Source organism: Esox lucius, chromosome 7 (genome assembly GCF_011004845.1).
Source record: "Esox lucius isolate fEsoLuc1 chromosome 7, fEsoLuc1.pri, whole genome shotgun sequence".
Taxonomy (NCBI): domain Eukaryota; kingdom Metazoa; phylum Chordata; class Actinopteri; order Esociformes; family Esocidae; genus Esox; species Esox lucius.
In genome coordinates, this window is record NC_047575.1 from 40,604,331 (window position 1) to 40,621,553 (window position 17,223).

General features: G+C 43.4%; 1 protein-coding gene across 15 annotated transcripts in view; it reads right to left on the minus strand.

Annotated features, from left to right (window-relative positions):
- Positions 1-1,019: 1,019 nt before the first annotated feature.
- Positions 1,020-17,223, minus strand: part of nbeaa (neurobeachin a) — a 126,014-nt gene continuing 109,810 nt past the window's right edge. For 10 of the 15 annotated variants that reach the window (XM_034293514.1, XM_029120741.2, XM_029120739.2 and 7 more), the window contains 18 exons: positions 16,960-17,096; positions 16,406-16,523; positions 16,010-16,112; positions 15,797-15,912; positions 14,825-14,937; positions 14,520-14,660; positions 12,038-12,157; positions 11,524-11,676; positions 11,251-11,418; positions 9,672-9,761; positions 7,136-7,328; positions 5,743-5,814; positions 5,495-5,650; positions 4,372-4,542; positions 4,128-4,229; positions 3,789-3,985; positions 3,510-3,661; positions 1,020-2,835 (listed from right to left, as the gene is read on the minus strand). In XM_034293514.1, coding sequence (XP_034149405.1) covers positions 2,745-2,835; positions 3,510-3,661; positions 3,789-3,985; positions 4,128-4,229; positions 4,372-4,542; positions 5,495-5,650; positions 5,743-5,814; positions 7,136-7,328; positions 9,672-9,761; positions 11,251-11,418; positions 11,524-11,676; positions 12,038-12,157; positions 14,520-14,660; positions 14,825-14,937; positions 15,797-15,912; positions 16,010-16,112; positions 16,406-16,523; positions 16,960-17,096 — 2,393 coding nt within the window. In that variant the 3' untranslated portion in view covers positions 1,020-2,744. The remainder of the gene's footprint in view (positions 2,836-3,509; positions 3,662-3,788; positions 3,986-4,127; positions 4,230-4,371; positions 4,543-5,494; positions 5,651-5,742; positions 5,815-7,135; positions 7,329-9,671; positions 9,762-11,250; positions 11,419-11,523; positions 11,677-12,037; positions 12,158-14,519; positions 14,661-14,824; positions 14,938-15,796; positions 15,913-16,009; positions 16,113-16,405; positions 16,524-16,959; positions 17,097-17,223) is intronic. The other 5 variants (XM_029120733.2, XM_029120742.2, XM_029120740.2 and 2 more) reach the window with 1 other exon arrangement.

The following is a 17,223-nucleotide window of genomic DNA, read 5'->3' on the forward strand; positions in this document are numbered from 1 at the left end:
CTGAGAGACTTTTAGGTGCCTTTTGGCAAACTCCAAACAGGCTGTCATGTGCCTTTGAGTAGTGGCTTCCGTCTGGCAACCATAAAGGCCTAATTGATGGAGGGCCGCAGAGATGGTTGTCCAGATTATTCCAATATCTTCTTCTATTTCAGAGAGATGGAGGGCACTGTGAAATTGGGGAACTTCAATGCAGCAGGAATGTTTTAGTGTCCTTACCCAGATCTGCGCCACGACCCAGTCCTATTTTGGAGCTCTACAGAGAATTCCTTCTGATGTACCACATATGGACTGCAAGTAGTAGAAACCTCTCATGGATGACCAATGGAAACAGGATGTATCAGCTAATGATCTGAATACTGCAGATGTTTCTAAAACCCATTTATGCTTGGTCATTCGGGGTGGTTTGCATGGGGATAAATAAGGGAAAAAAATCCATTAAACAAGTTAACATAACAAAATATATATCTCTGTCACAGCAAACATTGTCATGGGTGGTACAGAAAACTACACAATTTACTCAAGGTGCATTATGGGAATTATGCTATGGATGCTTAAACTGAACAATTAATTCCAGTCCTCAATGGTCGTATTTTTCCATATTAAGAATTGTTATATGGTTCTACAATTCACCAATTTGAAAGAAAATCAAACATTGTACATTCTATAAGCTTCAATGCAATCATTTACTCATGTACCGTACCACTGTTTCAACAGACAAGCTGTCTTCATCCATGTATTAAGAGAGATATTCTTCCAACCAACCCATTCATTGTTCGTCAAAGAACGTAAAATATTTCCCCTATTACATCACTTTCAATACCTTTATTTAGTTCCAGCTTGAACCTTCACTTTTCAAAGTGTGGGAAAGCATTGCTTAAACATTGCTAAGGCGGTTTGGACTTAATCCCAAGCCATACTGTATAAAATAATTGGCCAACTACTATGTTTTTTTCCTTGTATATAATGAGCATTGAGAGTTTTTTGGTCTTTTCTTAACAACAAAACGGCAGATCATCAAATTCTTTGCATATTTTATTTTTATTTTCTTGATTTTTATTTTCAACTTTCAACTCACACATGGTATTTTACATCTTTGCAATAAAACATGAATACAATAGTTGTTTTTAGGATTTCATAGATCCAAAAATATTGTATATTTTTTGTGGGGGATACATAAGTTGAACCTGTTGTTGGAAGTATGTATGTGTATGTGTTTGTGTGTGTGAGTGTGTATTTGATCGAGATCGCTTAACGCACACACTAACAGCACATCTCACTGTTCTTCCTTCCATCCCTCACTCTCTGCTCTGTCTCACCCTGGGATAAAGACTCATGATATTGCTTACAGCTGTGAGATTGTACAACTTCATTTATCACATGTGATTTCATCCTCTTTAAACACAAACATCAATGCACAATTAATCCCGCAGGATAAAAAATGGGCAGAAAAAATTAAACGGTTAGGTGACAGGAAATAATTTTTTACGCTAATAAATAATGATATGTGATTGGTGCAAAGTGGGAATACAAAAAAACTAAATGTTTGACACGGATTCGATTATTTTTATCTTTTCATTAAATAATCAACAAATGTGAGTGAAGGTTTCCTTTTTAACATTATTCATCCATTATCAGTTGATTAAACTCCCGTCCCGTCCTAGCCTGAAACCAAGACTATGTACATATTTGACAAAACAATTACCAAATGTACAAGGGAAATCAGGCTTGTCTTGTGGATATCTGTTCCATGTCGTCTAGAGGCATTTGCAAAACACTTCTTAGTCATCACCCAGACCTCTGCCATCATCACTGCCATCCGACTCCTCTTTGTCATCATTACCATCATCATCGTTATTATTACACATTGTACATACAATACAGCAAGTCATTAATAAATAAAAGGTGATAGGCTTGTGGACTGTGAGCTCCCCCTGCTGGTCAATCAGAGACAGAGAGAGTAGGAAACGGAACAGTATTTACACAAATCAAATTGACCCTCTTGGGGGTAAAAAATATAAACATTACAAAAATGTACAAATCAAATTAAAGAAATTAATTCAAAAGAAAACTAACAAAATGAAATAAATAAATACATAAATTATAGAATAAACTTGATTTGGGTTTAGCAAACTCAACGGATAGTACTACCTCAGACATCAATCGTTTTAAACCAGTTTTATGCAGTATAGACCAGTTGAATTAATTGTTAAAGTTCAAACCAATTAAGACCTCTTTCATCTTTCTGTGTTAGTCTGGATCCCATCTCCCATCCTTATAAAAAAATTACCAACGTAAACAAATGAAGCAGTGTTACTTTATCCTGTAAAAGCGATAAGTCCATTGACATTGACTGCTGTTATACACTAAATGTCCTATACGGGCCTGTCTGAACCCAGTCAACGTCTAGTACATTAGTTCTTCTTATTTGATCTTAGTCCATTATTACTGGGATTCGTTCAGGGTGTTGTGTGTTGAAATGACAGCACACGTGGCTGTGTGGGTGGGCGCAACAGGTCGACAGGTCGAGACCCCGCAGTAACCGGGATGTGCTCTGTTCTCTTCCTTCTCAGGTGACGTCACCATAGGACAAAGAGGAGTGGGTGTCCAACCTCTCTCCCTTTCTGTTGTCCTCGTTTCCTGGTTGTACAGCGTGACCTTTGAATTCCTCTTCTACTCCACCTTTCTCTCTTTTCATCCTCTCTACCCCTCTTCCGCCCCTTCATCCTTCTCTCTTCCTCCTCTTCTCAGTACCTGTTCTGGTGTTCGTAATGCCAGCGGTTGAAGTCGATGTTGAAAGCTACGATGCTGCCAGAAGCCATGCCCGTGATCAGAGTCCTGCAAAGAAAGAGCCTAGGTCAGATCAGCGAAGATGCCAGACCCCTGACCAGAACCCTGCCCAGAACCCTGATCTGAATCTGACCAGAACCCTGCCCAGAACCCTGATCTGAATCTGACCAGAACCCTGCCCAGAACCCTGATCTGAATCTGACCAGAACCCTGCCCAGAACCCTGACCAGATCCATAACCGTAACCTGAACCTAACCAGAACCCTGCCAAGACCCCTGATCAGAACCGTGACCTGAACCTAACCAGAACCCTGCCCAGAACCTTGCCCAGATCCAGAACCGTGACCTGAACCTAACCAGAACCCTGCCCAGAACCCTGACCTGATCCTAACCAGAACCCTGCCCAGAACCCTGACCAGAACCGTGACCTGAACCTGCCCAGAACGCTGACCTCAACCTAACCAGAACCCTGCCCAGACCCTGACCAGAACCCTGCCCAGACCCTGACCAGAACCCTGCCCAGAACCCTGATCTGAACCTGACCAGAACCCAGCCCAGACCAGAACGCTATCCTGAACCCTGACTTGAACCCCAACCAGAACCTGTGAGATGCACAAAGTACTGACAAACAGGGCTGCTCAGCTTCAGATAAACACATGTGCACCCCCCCATCTCCCCTCTCCTCGGGCTGCCTCCCCCGGCCCCGCCCCCTCTCCAACCCACCTCTGGTCATGTGACAGGTCCATGGCGCGGATGCCAGCGTCACAGCCTGGGTAGATGTAGAGCTGTTTGAAGTCACAGGCCTGCCAGACCTCCACCACACCGTTGTCTCCGCCGGTCACCAGGTTCTGACCGTCACTGCTCAGAAGGATTGCCTGGGAGAGACGCCAGTCGGTAGATTCAGTAATTACTGTGTGTGTTCTCAAGCGCCTGTGTGTTTTAATAAACCCTTACGGTGTGATTCTATCTCGGTGTGTGTGTCTGTGTGTGTGTTATACATACCCGCGTCGAGTCGTTGACCTCCATCTGAGCCAGTAGTTTTCCGTTGATGCTGAAGTTGCAGAAGTGGCCCCTCTCGTAGCCGATGATGCAATGGCCCTCGCTGGACACGGAGATAAGACGGGGCCGAAGACACATCTCAGGGCCCTCCAGGGCCCGCAGCAGGTCCCCTGTTATAGTATGGACCAGGCACGGACCCTCTGATGGGAGGGAGAGACAGAGGAATAAAGAGACGAGAGAAAAGGACCAGAAAGACAGAAGACAACAGATATTCAGAAACATACTTACGCACACACAAAAGCATGCACGCACGCACACGCGCACACACACACACACACAGACCTTTAGCACCACTGATGACCAGTCCCAGCTCAGCGCAGACAGACACACATACCACCTCGTGGTCATGACCTGTCAAAACAGCTCTTGGAGCAGGATAGTCACCTAGGAAACGAACACACACAAGTGAAGGTGAAATGGTGATATAGCATTGCCACGGTAACATTGTTAGAAGATTTATACCTCAGTCCACCAGAGGGTGCTGTTTCCCCTTCAACCCCCCCTCGACAAACAGATTCAGACTTACTGTTGTTGGGGTTGTCTCCTATGATGTGATGTCGTCCGCTCCAGTACCACAGAAGCAGCGTCGCGTCCCGGGACCCAGACACGATGTAGCAGTCCCCTCCGATGTAGCTCTCTGAACGGGCCAGACACGTCACCACATCCCAGTGGCCAAACACTATCTGGGTCAGCTTACCTGCAGATGGACAGAGGAGTGGGGAGGACGAGAAGAGAGGTGTGTGACGGATAAGGAAGGCTAGTCACTAGTTACTACTAACAGATGGGACATAGATACACAGCAATATAAAAACACTGCAGTAGAGGCTATTTTAATAACCGGTGGGACATAGAAACACGTTATGTAAAGGTACTGTTGTACAGGCTAGTTGACTAACTGGTGGGATATAAATATGCAGTAATGTAAAAGCACTGTAGTACAGGCTAGTTTACTAACCTGTGGGATATAGATATGCAGTAATGTAAATGTACTGTAGTACAGGTTAGTTTACTAACAGGTGGGACATAGATACGCAGTAATGTAAAAGTACAGTAGTACAAGTTAGTTTACTAACCTGTGGGATATAGATATACAGTATTGTAAATGTACTGTAATACAGGCTAGTTTACTCACAGATTGGAGATAGCATATAAGGTAGTAATATACACACTGTCCCAGTATATAAACATGGGTTTGTTAATATTAGATATAATATTACAGTAATGCACCTGTCTCAGTGGAGTAGACACTGAAGGTCTTATAGTATAGTCTCAGCATAGTACAGTAATCATATTATAGTCGTTTAACAGCAGTAGTCTAGTCTTGCTATGTAAGTAGTATTTATAATACTATGTTGTAGTGTTTTAGTAATAGCATTAGTAAGGTATTAGTGTAGTAGTATAGTGTATAGTTTCTGGGTGGGAAAGGTGCAACACTCTGATGCTGTACTGCCAGTACACTAAAGTATTAGCATTATAGTAGTAGTATTAGTATGTTAGTAGTACTGCAGTATTATATTAGTAGTATGAGTAAGGTATGCAGCGTAACATTCTGAAGCTGTAGTCCCAGTAATGTAATGTATTAGTATATTAGTACATTAGCAGTAGTATTAGTACATTAGTAGTAGTATTATATTAGTATAGTGTTGTACCTGTCTCAGTGGAGTAGACTCTGAAGCTCTTGTCCCAGAAGCCACAGACCAGGATGTAGCGGTTATCGGCAGTTACCACAAAGCAGTGTGTGTTTATCTGGATGCTCTGGTCCACCAGGTCTGTGATCTGACGCTTGCTCACACCAGAGTTGTTGGCTAACAAAAACACACACACGCACGAGGCATGAAGTACAATATCAGCTAGCTAAAGAGAGTGTAAGAGATTGTGTCTGTGGGTGGACACTAACCTATGAGAGGGTCCATCTCGATGGGCAGGTGATGAGCCTGTTCTAAGGAGTAACCTGGCGCACCACGGAGACCTGGGGACACATACACTGTTAACACCACAGAGACCTGGGGACACATACACTGTTAACACCACGGATACCTGGGGACACATACACTGTTAACACCACGGAGACCTGGGGACACATACACTGTTAACACCACAGAGACCTGGGGACACATACACTGTTAACACCACGGAGACCTGGGGACACATACACTGTTAACACCCCAGAGACCTGGGGACACATACACTGTTAACACCACAGAGTCCTGGGGACACATACACTGTTAACACCACGGATACCTGGGGACACATACACTGTTAACACCACAGAGACCTGGGGACACATACACTGTTAACACCACGGATACCTGGGGACACATACACTGTTAACACCACGGAGTCCTGGGGACACATACACTGTTAACACCACAGAGTCCTGGGGACACATACACTGTTAACACCACAGAGTCCTGGGGACACATACACTGTTAACGCAACAAAGACCTGGGGACACATACACTGTTAACACCACGGATACCTGGGGACACATACACTGTTAACACCACAGAGACCTGGGGACACATACACTGTTAACACCACAGAGACCTGGGGACACATACACTGTTAACACCACAGAGTCCTGGGGACACATACACTGTTAACGCAACAAAGACCTGGGGACAGATACGCTGTTAATGCCACATGTCCTAGTCTCTGCTTGTTCTGTTGATGACCTGGATAACTCAGTTTGCCTCTGTCCAAAAATTACTGTTGATGCAGCGGGCACCATTAGACAGGGCCACTGAATTTTTTGGACAGAGCATTAACCTATTGGTAAGCTGGCTATATCATTTGTGGTTATATCAGTACTGGCGCTATCAGTGCTGGCTATATCAGTGCTGGCCCTATCATGAAAAGCAAGCTGGCAGATCCCAACCTCTCCCCTTCATGTCCAAAGGAGTGAAATTTGAACTTCTCTCTTCAACACATTGCTGTGATGTGATTTTGCAGACAATGTGAAAGTGGCAAACTGACTGCTGGATACTTACAACTCTAAAGACAACAAAACAACACAGTTAAAATTTAGTAGACCTAACTTCCGATGCTTTGGAGTGAAGGAACCTTTCCAGGGAATAATAATAATAATTATAGCTGTTCAATTAAGTTCAACCTACTTTAAAAAAATGTATGAAACAAAATCCATCAATTGCGCTCAAACATTCTGCTGATTAGTTGTACCACCTCACCACCAAATGATTAGTTGTTAAACACCATGTGTTCCTGTGCAGGTTTCAGCTGTATTTAAAACAAACGTGAATCTATCAACACACACACTCTCTCCGACTCACCGACGGTGTTGTGCCAGCGGTTGACGGCGAACAGCCTGCTGCAGGTGACAGTGACAGCAGCCGGGACAGAGAGGTGGGGCAGGGTGTTGGCCGCCACGTGGGTCACGGGGGAGTTGGACGGGAACTTCAGAACCATGATCACATCCTGCTGCATCTGGTCCTTAAACATCAGAGGACTCTGGGGAAGGAAACACTGATGAGACAGAAAAGAGAGAGAGAGAGAGAGAGAGAGAAAGAAAGGGGAGAGGGGAGAAGAGGGGAGGAGAGGGGAGGAGAGGAGGGAGATTTGGAAAGGAAAAGACACCAAGGAGAAGATGAAAAAAGGAGAGAGGGATGGAGAAGAATGGGGGAGGATGGGGGAGGGATGAGGAGAGGTATATTAGTGAGGGAGAACAGGGTAGGCAGGTAAACTGAGGGCCTGGGAGGATTCTGACCAAGAAGGAGGTGGGGTTGCAAAATTCCAGTAATGTTCCCAACATTTCTTTGTTTTCCAAAGAAATCCTGTTTTTAGAGTACTCCTGGATTTTTCCTGTTCCTCCCAATAATATTTTTACCAGGATTTCTAAAAACGCTGAAATTCATCACTCGAATTTTGCTGCTTTAAGGGTTGGTATTGGTTGACTGGTGTGTTTGATAGGAGAGGTTTTAGGAACTGAGGTGTTGGTTGGTTCACTTGTTCCCTGAGACCTGGTAGCTAATAGGACACAAGTATATGAGGTATACAGTGGATATAAAGTGTCTACACACCCCTGCTAAAATGCCAGGTTCTTGTGATGTAAAAGAATGAGACAAAGATCAATCATGTCAGAACTTTTTCCACCTTGAATATGACCTGTAACGTGAACAATTCAATTGAAAAAAAAAACTCAAATCGTTGAGGAGGAAAAATAAAAACTCACAATAACCTGGTTGCATAAGTGTGCATACCCCCTTTGTTGAAGCACCTTTTGATGTTATTACAGAACTCAGTCTTTTTGGGTAGGAGTCAATTAGCATGGCACATCTTGGCGTGGAGCCCACTCTTTTTTGCAAAAGGGCTCTAAATCTGTCAGATTGCGAGCCCCCAAATGTTCAATTGGATTCAGGTCTGGGGTCTGGCTGGGCCATTCCAAAACTTTAATCTTCTTCTGGTGAACACACCATGCTTTTGTTGATTTGGATGTGTGCTTTGGGTCGTTGTCGAGCTGAAAGGTGAACTTCCTCTTCATCTTTCTAACGGACGCCTGAAGGTTTTATGCCAAAATTGCCTGGCATTTGGAACTGTTCATAATTCCCTCCACCCTGACTAAGGACCCGGTTCTAGCTGGAAGAAAAACGCCCCAAAGCATGATGCTGCCACCACCATGCTTCACTGTGGGTGTGGTGTTTTTTGGGTGATGTGCAGTGTTGTTTTTGTGTCAAAAATACCTTTTGGAATTATGGCCAAAAAGTTTAACCTTGGTTTCATTAGACCACAAAACTTCTTCCCACATGCTTTTGGAGGACTTGATGTTCGTTATTGCAAACTTCAGCTGGGCTTGGATGTTTTTCTTTGTAAGAAAAGGCTTCTATTTTGACACCCTACCCCATAGCCCATTCATATGACGAATACAGGAGATTGTTGTCACATGTAGCACACAGCCATGACTTGCCAGACATTCCTGCCGTTCCTTTAATGTTGCTGTAGGCCTCTTGTAATCCTCCCTGACCAGTTTTCTCCTCGCCTTTTCATAAATTTTGGAGGGACGTCCAGTTCTTGGTAATGTCTCTGTTGAGCCATATTTTCTCCACTTGATGATGACAGTCTTCACTGTGTTCCATGGTATATCTAATGCTTTGGAAATTATTTTGTACCCTTCTTGACCGATATCTTTCAACAATGAGATCCCTCTGATGCTTTGGAAGCTCTCTGCAGACCATGATATGCAACTAAGAAAATGTCCCTTTAAATGATGGCAGGTGTGTAATGACTTCTATTTAACATGAGTTTGAATGCGATTGGTTAATTCTGAACACAGCCACATCCACAGTTATAACAGGGCGTGCACACTTATGCAAGGTAAGGTTTTCATCTTTCATTTTCCCCCTTGAAGATTTCAGTTTGTTTTTCAATTGAATTGTTCACATTATAGGTCATATTAAAGGTGGAAACGATTCTGACATGATTTATCTTTGTCTCATTCTTTGACATCACAAAAACCTGGCATTTTAACAGGGGTGTGTAGACTTTTTATATCCACTGTATATAGTATACAAAGAGAAAATAAAACAAGCAGTACTCATTGTAAAATCACAGTTTTCCTTTCTGTTTCATTGTGTTGGGTTGTGTTCATGGAGATTAATAAATCCAAGCCTGCTGACATTGCACTAACCGTGACCTTGTCGTGTGTGTTTTGTGTCTTGTGAGTGTGTGTTGCATGTGTGTGTTGTGTGTGTGTTGTGTGTTGTGAGTGTGTGTTGCATGTGTGTGCTGTGTGTTGGTACTGTTTGTTGTGTGTGTGTGTTGTTAATGAGTTTTGCAAGTGTGGTTGTGCGTTGTGTGTGTGTGTGTTCTCACCAGGTGCATGGCGGAGGATCGAGGGGGGTGGGGCTCGATCAACAACTGGGATGGAGTCTGACCGCATGCCTGGATCTGAGCCTCCATTGCCTGAGCAGGATGGGAGGGTGGGGGGTTGGATAGAGAGACAAGACAGAGCGGAGAATAAAAAAGGAGTCTTCATCTGAGGCTGCTGTAATGATAGAATTGTAATATTCTATCGATGCCCGTAATGTCCTTATTATGCAATATTTTTCTATAAAAGTATATAATAAAAGTTGTGAGTTACTATACCATTTGTATAGCTTTAATATGGTTTACACATATTAATTACATATTATTATTATATCATAATGTAACATAAATGTTTATATTATGATATATTATTTTAATGTCATATTATTATGACAAAACATTAAAGTTGAAGACTGTAAATTCTGTAAGAATAGTGTTGTGTTTTCAAACCTCCTACTACCTCAACTACTGACATAATGATGCAGTGTTTCACTAACTGACAATGATGCAGTGTTTCACTAACTGACATAGTGATGCAGTGTTTCACTAACTGACATAGTGATGCGGTGTTTCACTAACTCACATTGTGACGCAGTGTTTCACTAACTGACAATGATGCAGTGTTTCACTAACTGACATAGTGATGAAGTGGTTCACTAACTGATATAGTAAGTGTTTAACTAACTGACATAGTAACACAGTGTTTCACTAACTGACATAGTGACGCAATGTTTCACTAACTGACAATGATGCAGTGTTTCACTAACTGACATAGTAACACAGTGTTTAACGAAATGACATAGTAACACAGTGTTTCACTAACTGACAGTGATGCAGTGTTTCATTAACTGACATTGTAAAACAGTGTTTCACTAACTGAGTGATGCAGTGTTTCACTAACTGACAGTAATGCAGTGTTTCACTAACTGACATAGTAATGCAGTGTTTCACTAACTGACATAGTAACACAGTGTTTAACTAACTGACATAGTAATACAGTGTTTCACTAACTGACACAGTAATGTAGTGTTTCACTAACTGACATAGTAATACAGTGTTTCACTAACTGGCAGGGATGCAGTGTTTCATTAACTGACATAATAATGCAGTGTTTCACTAACTGACAAAGGTAGACAGTGTTTCACTAACTGACAGTGACACAGTGTTTTACTAACTGACATTGTTACGCAGTGTTTAATAACTGACATAGTAATGCAGTGTTTCACTAACTGACATAGTAATGCAGTGTTTCACTAACTGACAGTGATGCAGTACTTAACTAACTGACATAGTAATGCAGTGTTTCACTAACTGACAAAGGTAGACAGTGTTTCACTAACTGACAGTGACACAGTGTTTTACTAACTGACATTGTTACGCAGTGTTTAATAACTGACATAGTAATGCAGTGTTTCACTAACTGACATAGTAATGCAGTGTTTCACTAACTGACAGTGATGCAGTACTTAACTAACTGACATAGTAATGCAGTGTTTCACTAACTGACATAGTAATGCAGTGTTTCACTAACTGACATAGTAACAGAGTGTTTCGTTAACAGATATAGTAGCACACTGTGACCTACCTCCCGCTGTGCCGAGTCAGTGATGGTATCCAAGGTAACAGAGCCCTCGTAGGACAGGAAGTGGAAGACGTTGAGTGCTCGGACCGCCTCAGGCCCTCGCTGCTTATAACCAAATATCAGATCTATCCACTGGTGCAGCTGGCAGGACACAAACTCACTCTCTAATGCCTAGAGGAAGGGAGGGATATATTATACACTTCTAACTGTGGGTTTGCCTATCAGATGTATATATTTCCAATGGTATGTGGGTATTTGTGGGTATGTGTCTCTCACCATGCGGTTGATGCGTACAAAGTCTTCAGGCTTTTTGGCCCAGGCTGGCAGCTCTATGTCACATACTGGAGTCCCATCCTCTCTCTGACCCAGCTCATAACCGCTGCTGTTCACAAACATCTCTGGCAAGTAGTAGAACTCTGGGATCAACTCCTGTTGGACAGCCATTTAGATACACAGCTTAACAACACCGCTGCTGTTCACAAACATCTCTGGCAAGTAGTAGAACTCTGGGATCAACTCCTGTTGGACAGCCCATTAGATACACAGCTTAACAACACCTCTGTTGTTCACAAACATCTCCGGGAGGAAGTAGAACTCTGGGATCAACTCCAGTTGGACAACACATCATACACACAGAAACAATACTTCCTGTTTTAATGCCGACCATAACCAACCTGTGAGTCACTCACCCCAATCACTCTTAACCGTTCATTAACAATATCTCTGTTTCATGCACACAGACACACACACAGACACACACACAGACACACACACATACACACACACGTACCTTGACATCAGCAGTGTCTCGTTGGCAGTTTCTCCATGACCGGGCGATGCCAGAGAAGGCTCTGTCTGGGTGGTCAAACTGGCTGTCGTTGGCATTCAGGAAGAACGTTGTGAAGGGCTCCTAATATTGCGGGGAACAGAACACAAAGGATCACGGTTATAAATAATATAAAATAATGGAAATGTTAGATTAGATTCAACTTTATTGTCACTGAACAACTACAAGTACAGTATGATGAAATGCAGTTAGCATCTAACCAGAAGTGCAAATAGAAGAGGGTATAAAATTCACTAGTATTAAGTATAAGTGTATTACAAGTGGAATGTATAGATGTGCAATGAAGGCAAATGCAGTACAAATGGCAATACTAAATGTGTAATTTAAGGCAAATAGAGGAGGGAAGAAAATGTACAAGTATTAATTATAGTGTAAGTTATCAAGTAAGATAATAGTTGTGTGGGTTCAGATGGCAATTCTAAATGGTATTCTAGACATGCAATAAAGGCAAACTGAAGGAGTAAGGTATCATCCAGGTGACTTTGTGTGGACATTCAACCATAATGGTATAGTGGTTAGTTTTAGCACAGTTACAGTCGGGGTGAGTTTTATAAGTGTTAGGATTTGGGTATTGGTATTGGGTCAGGGTGAGTGTTATATTGGTATTGGGTCAGGGTGAGTGTTATATTGGTATTGGGTCAGGGTGAGTGTTATATTGGTATTGGGTCAGTGTGAGTGTTATATTGGTATTGGGTAAGAGTGAGTGTTATATTGGTATTGGGTCAGGGTGAGTGTTATATTGGTATTGGGTCAGGGTGAGTGTTATATTGGTATTGGGTCAGGGTGAGTGTTATATCGGTATTGGGTAAGAGTGAGTGTTATATTGGTATTGGGTCAGGGTGAGTGTTATACTGGTATTGGGTAAGAGTGAGTGTTATACTGGTATTGGGTCAGGGTGAGTGTTATATTGGTATTGCGTAAGAGTGAGTGTTATATTGGTATTGGGTCAGGGTGAGTGTTATATTGGTATTGGGTCAGGGTGAGTGTTATATTGGTATTGCGTAAGAGTGAGTGTTATATTGGTATTGGGTCAGGGTGAGTGTTATATTGGTATTGGGTCAGGGTGAGTGTTATATTGGTATTGGGTCAGGGTGAGTGTTATATTGGTATTGGGTCAGGGTGAGTGTTATATTGGTATTGGGTCAGTGTGAGTGTTATATTGGTATTGGGTAAGAGTGAGTGTTATATTGGTATTGGGTCAGGGTGAGTGTTATATTGGTATTGGGTCAGGGTGAGTGTTATATCGGTATTGGGTAAGAGTGAGTGTTATATTGGTATTGGGTCAGGGTGAGTGTTATACTGGTATTGGGTAAGAGTGAGTGTTATACTGGTATTGGGTCAGGGTGAGTGTTATATTGGTATTGCGTAAGAGTGAGTGTTATATTGGTATTGGGTCAGGGTGAGTGTTATATTGGTATTGGGTCAGGGTGAGTGTTATATTGGTATTGCGTAAGAGTGAGTGTTATATTGGTATTGGGTCAGGGTGAGTGTTATATTGGTATTGGGTCAGAGTGAGTGTTATATTGGTATTGGGTCAGGGTGAGTGTTATATTGGTATTGGGTCAGGGTGAGTGTTATATTGGTATTGGGTCAGTGTGAGTGTTATATTGGTATTGGGTAAGAGTGAGTGTTATATTGGTATTGGGTCAGGGTGAGTGTTATATTGGTATTGGGTCAGGGTGAGTGTTATATCGGTATTGGGTAAGAGTGAGTGTTATATTGGTATTGGGTCAGGGTGAGTGTTATACTGGTATTGGGTAAGAGTGAGTGTTATACTGGTATTGGGTCAGGGTGAGTGTTATATTGGTATTGCGTAAGAGTGAGTGTTATATTGGTATTGGGTCAGGGTGAGTGTTATATTGGTATTGGGTCAGGGTGAGTGTTATATTGGTATTGGGTCAGGGTGAGTGTTATATTGGTATTGCATAAGAGTGAGTGTTATATTGGTATAGTGTCAGGGTGAGTGTTATATTGGTATTGGGTCAGGGTGAGTGTTATATTGGTATTGGGTCAGGGTGAGTGTTATATTGGTATTGCATAAGAGTGAGTGTTATATTGGTATTGGGTCAGGGTGAGTGTTATACTGGTATTGGGTCAGGGTGAGTGTTATATTGGTATTGGGTCAGGGTGAGTGTTATACTGGTATTGGGTCAGGGTGAGTGTTATACTGGTATTGGGTCAGGGTGAGTGTTATACTGGTATTGGGTCAGGGTGAGTGTTATACTGGTATTGGGTCAGGGTGTGTGTTATACTGGTATTGGGTCAGGGTGAGTGTTATATTGGTATTGGGTCAGGGTGAGTGTTATACTGGTATTGGGTCAGGGTGAGTGTTATACTGGTATTGGGTCAGGGTGAGTGTTATACTGGTATTGGGTCAGGGTGAGTGTTATACTGGTATTGGGTCAGGGTGTGTGTGTGTCCTCACTATCCGCAGCATCCAGGTCAGCGTGGTATGAGCCGTGGAGTACAGAGAGCTGTAGTGGTGTGGCGGCGTTCCGTCATCCTCCCAGGTCTCATAGCGCTCCGCATAGAACACAGCTCGCTTCGGGTTCAGCGCTCCGATTGGCTGAGGGGGATCACGACGGATAAAGAGTTGAAACCGATAGGTAACCTAATACGGAAGTATCTGTTCACATGACACTTACATTGTTAACATGCTGACATTTCATTGACATGCAGTGATAATGGGGAAATACCATCAATTTCATTGAAACACCTGGTGGTACGCACCTTGGAAAGGTCTCGGAAGTTTCCCGGCAGGGTGAGGTCCAGCTCCTCTGACTCGTAGTTTGTCAGAACCCAGGGGAACACGGGGTATTGGTTCAGGTCATTGTAGGTCCTCCCTGTAATGGGGGAGACAAAGTCAATGACCTGTGTGATGGTGAAAAGACGTTTGGGATTGGGAAGGGAATGTTCTGATCCGGACAGTAAGACGTGACCCTGGTGTTGTTGAGTGAGGAGTAATGAAAGGGACTCGCTTGTGATGGTGTTGAGGAAGGGGCAGGGTAAAGAGTAGGACATTGTAACCTGCTATGGTGTTGAGGAAGGGGCAGTGTAAAGAGTAGGACATTCTAACCTGCTATGGTGTTAAGGAAAGGGCGGGGTAAAGAGTAGGACATTCTAACTGTGATGGTGTTGAAAAAGGGGTGGGGTAAAGAGTAAGACATTCAAAATGTGATTGTGTTGAGGTAGGGGCGGAGTAAAGAGTAAGACATTCTAACTGTGATTATGTTGAGGAAGGGGCGGAGTAAATAGTAAGAGATTCTAACTGTGATTATGTTGAAGAAGGGGCGGGGTAAAGAGTAAGACATTCTAAATGTGATGGTGTTGAGGAAGGGGCGGAGTAAAGAGTAGGACATTCTAACTGTGATGGTGTTGAAAAAGGGTTGGGGTAAAGAGTAAGACATTCTAAATGTGATTGTGTTGAGGTAGGGGCGGAGTAAAGAGTAAGACATTCTAACTGTGATTATGTTGAGGAAGGGGCGGAGTAAATAGTAAGAGATTCTAACTGTGATTATGTTGAAGAAGGGGCGGGGTAAAGAGTAAGACATTCTAAATGTGATGGTGTTGAGGAAGGGGCGGAGTAAAGAGTAAGACATTCTAAATGTGATGGTGTTGAGGAAGGGGCGGAGTAAAGAGTAAGACATTATAACTGTGTTTATGTTGAAGAAGGGGCGGGGTAAAAAGTAAGACATTCTAAACCTGCTATGGTGTTGAGGAACATGAGGTACTCAAAGTTGGAGATCTCCCTCCTCTGCCATCGCTGGGTCATGTTGGACGACTTAAACAGCTGACGAGGGGTTGCCAAAGAGATACGCCTGGATGAGGGACACACACACACAACGCAGGTATAGGTGTGTGCATGCCACGCTTGTGTGGGTGTTTTGGGGTATATGTGTGTGCGTGTGTCTCTACCTGGCCTGAGGCAATCCGTAGCTGGTTCCGACCCCTACCCTTGGTAGACAGTACACCACCCTCTTCACTGTACCTTGGTCGGGGAAGTTGAACATCACAGAGGCTGGGGACAGGAAGAGACACCACAAAACAATGATCACAAGAAGTCAGGTGTTTAAAGGGGAGGTGTATTGGTAGTCAGGTGTTTAAAGGGGAGGTGCATTGGTAGTCAGGTGATTAAAGGGGAGGTGTATTGGTAGTCAGGTGTTTAAAGGGGAGGTGTATTGGTAGTCAGGTGTTTAAAGGGGAGGTGTATTGGTAGTCAGGTGTTTAAAGGGGAGGTGTATTGGTAGTCAAGAGGGGGTGTATAGGAAGGAGATGTGTTTAGAAATAGTATATTTAGGTCAGGTGTCTTACTGCGATTGGCCATGAAGACTTCCAGACCCGTGTTTTGGAGCAAGTATCGCCGGGAGAACACAGCTCTGATCTCACTGAACATCCATTTCCCGTGGAGACCTTCAGAGTAGGCCAGGACCTGTGCAAACACACACACACACACAGTTTAGCAAATGGACCAGGACCAGAATCAGGTAGAGACACATAATACCCAAACCCGGGGAATTAGAGACACATTATTCCTAAACCCGGGGAATTAGAGACACATTATTCCCCAACCCGGGGAATTAGAGGCACATTATTCCCAAACCCAGGGAATTAGAGGCACATTATTCCTAAAGCCGGGGAATTAGAGACACATTTTTCCTAAAGCCGGGGAATTAGAGACACATTTTTCCTAAAGCCGGGGAATTAGAGGCACATTATTCCTAAAGCCGGGGAATTAGAGACACATTTTTCCTAAAGCCGGGGAATTAGAGACACATTTTTCTAAAGCCGGGGAAATTAGAGACACATTTTTCCCAAACCAGGGGAATTAGTGGCACATTATTCCCATCCCCGGGGATCCGTCTTACCTTGGGGTCAGTCTTCTTGAAGATGGGGTCTTCCTCGTCCACCTCGAAGTAGATCTCTGTGGTGGTGATGGACAGAGTTCCGCGAGCCACCACCACCGGTGCCACCAGCTGGGCCGGTGTACTGAGCACCACTGGGCCTGGAGGACAGAGAGAGGTCTGTCAGCGCCACCCGGGCAGGGCCACTCCCCAAATATATCCCCGCTACCCAGCACCAGTCCCCCAACCGGTAACGTGCTGCACCTTCGGGATTATCTAAGATCAGTA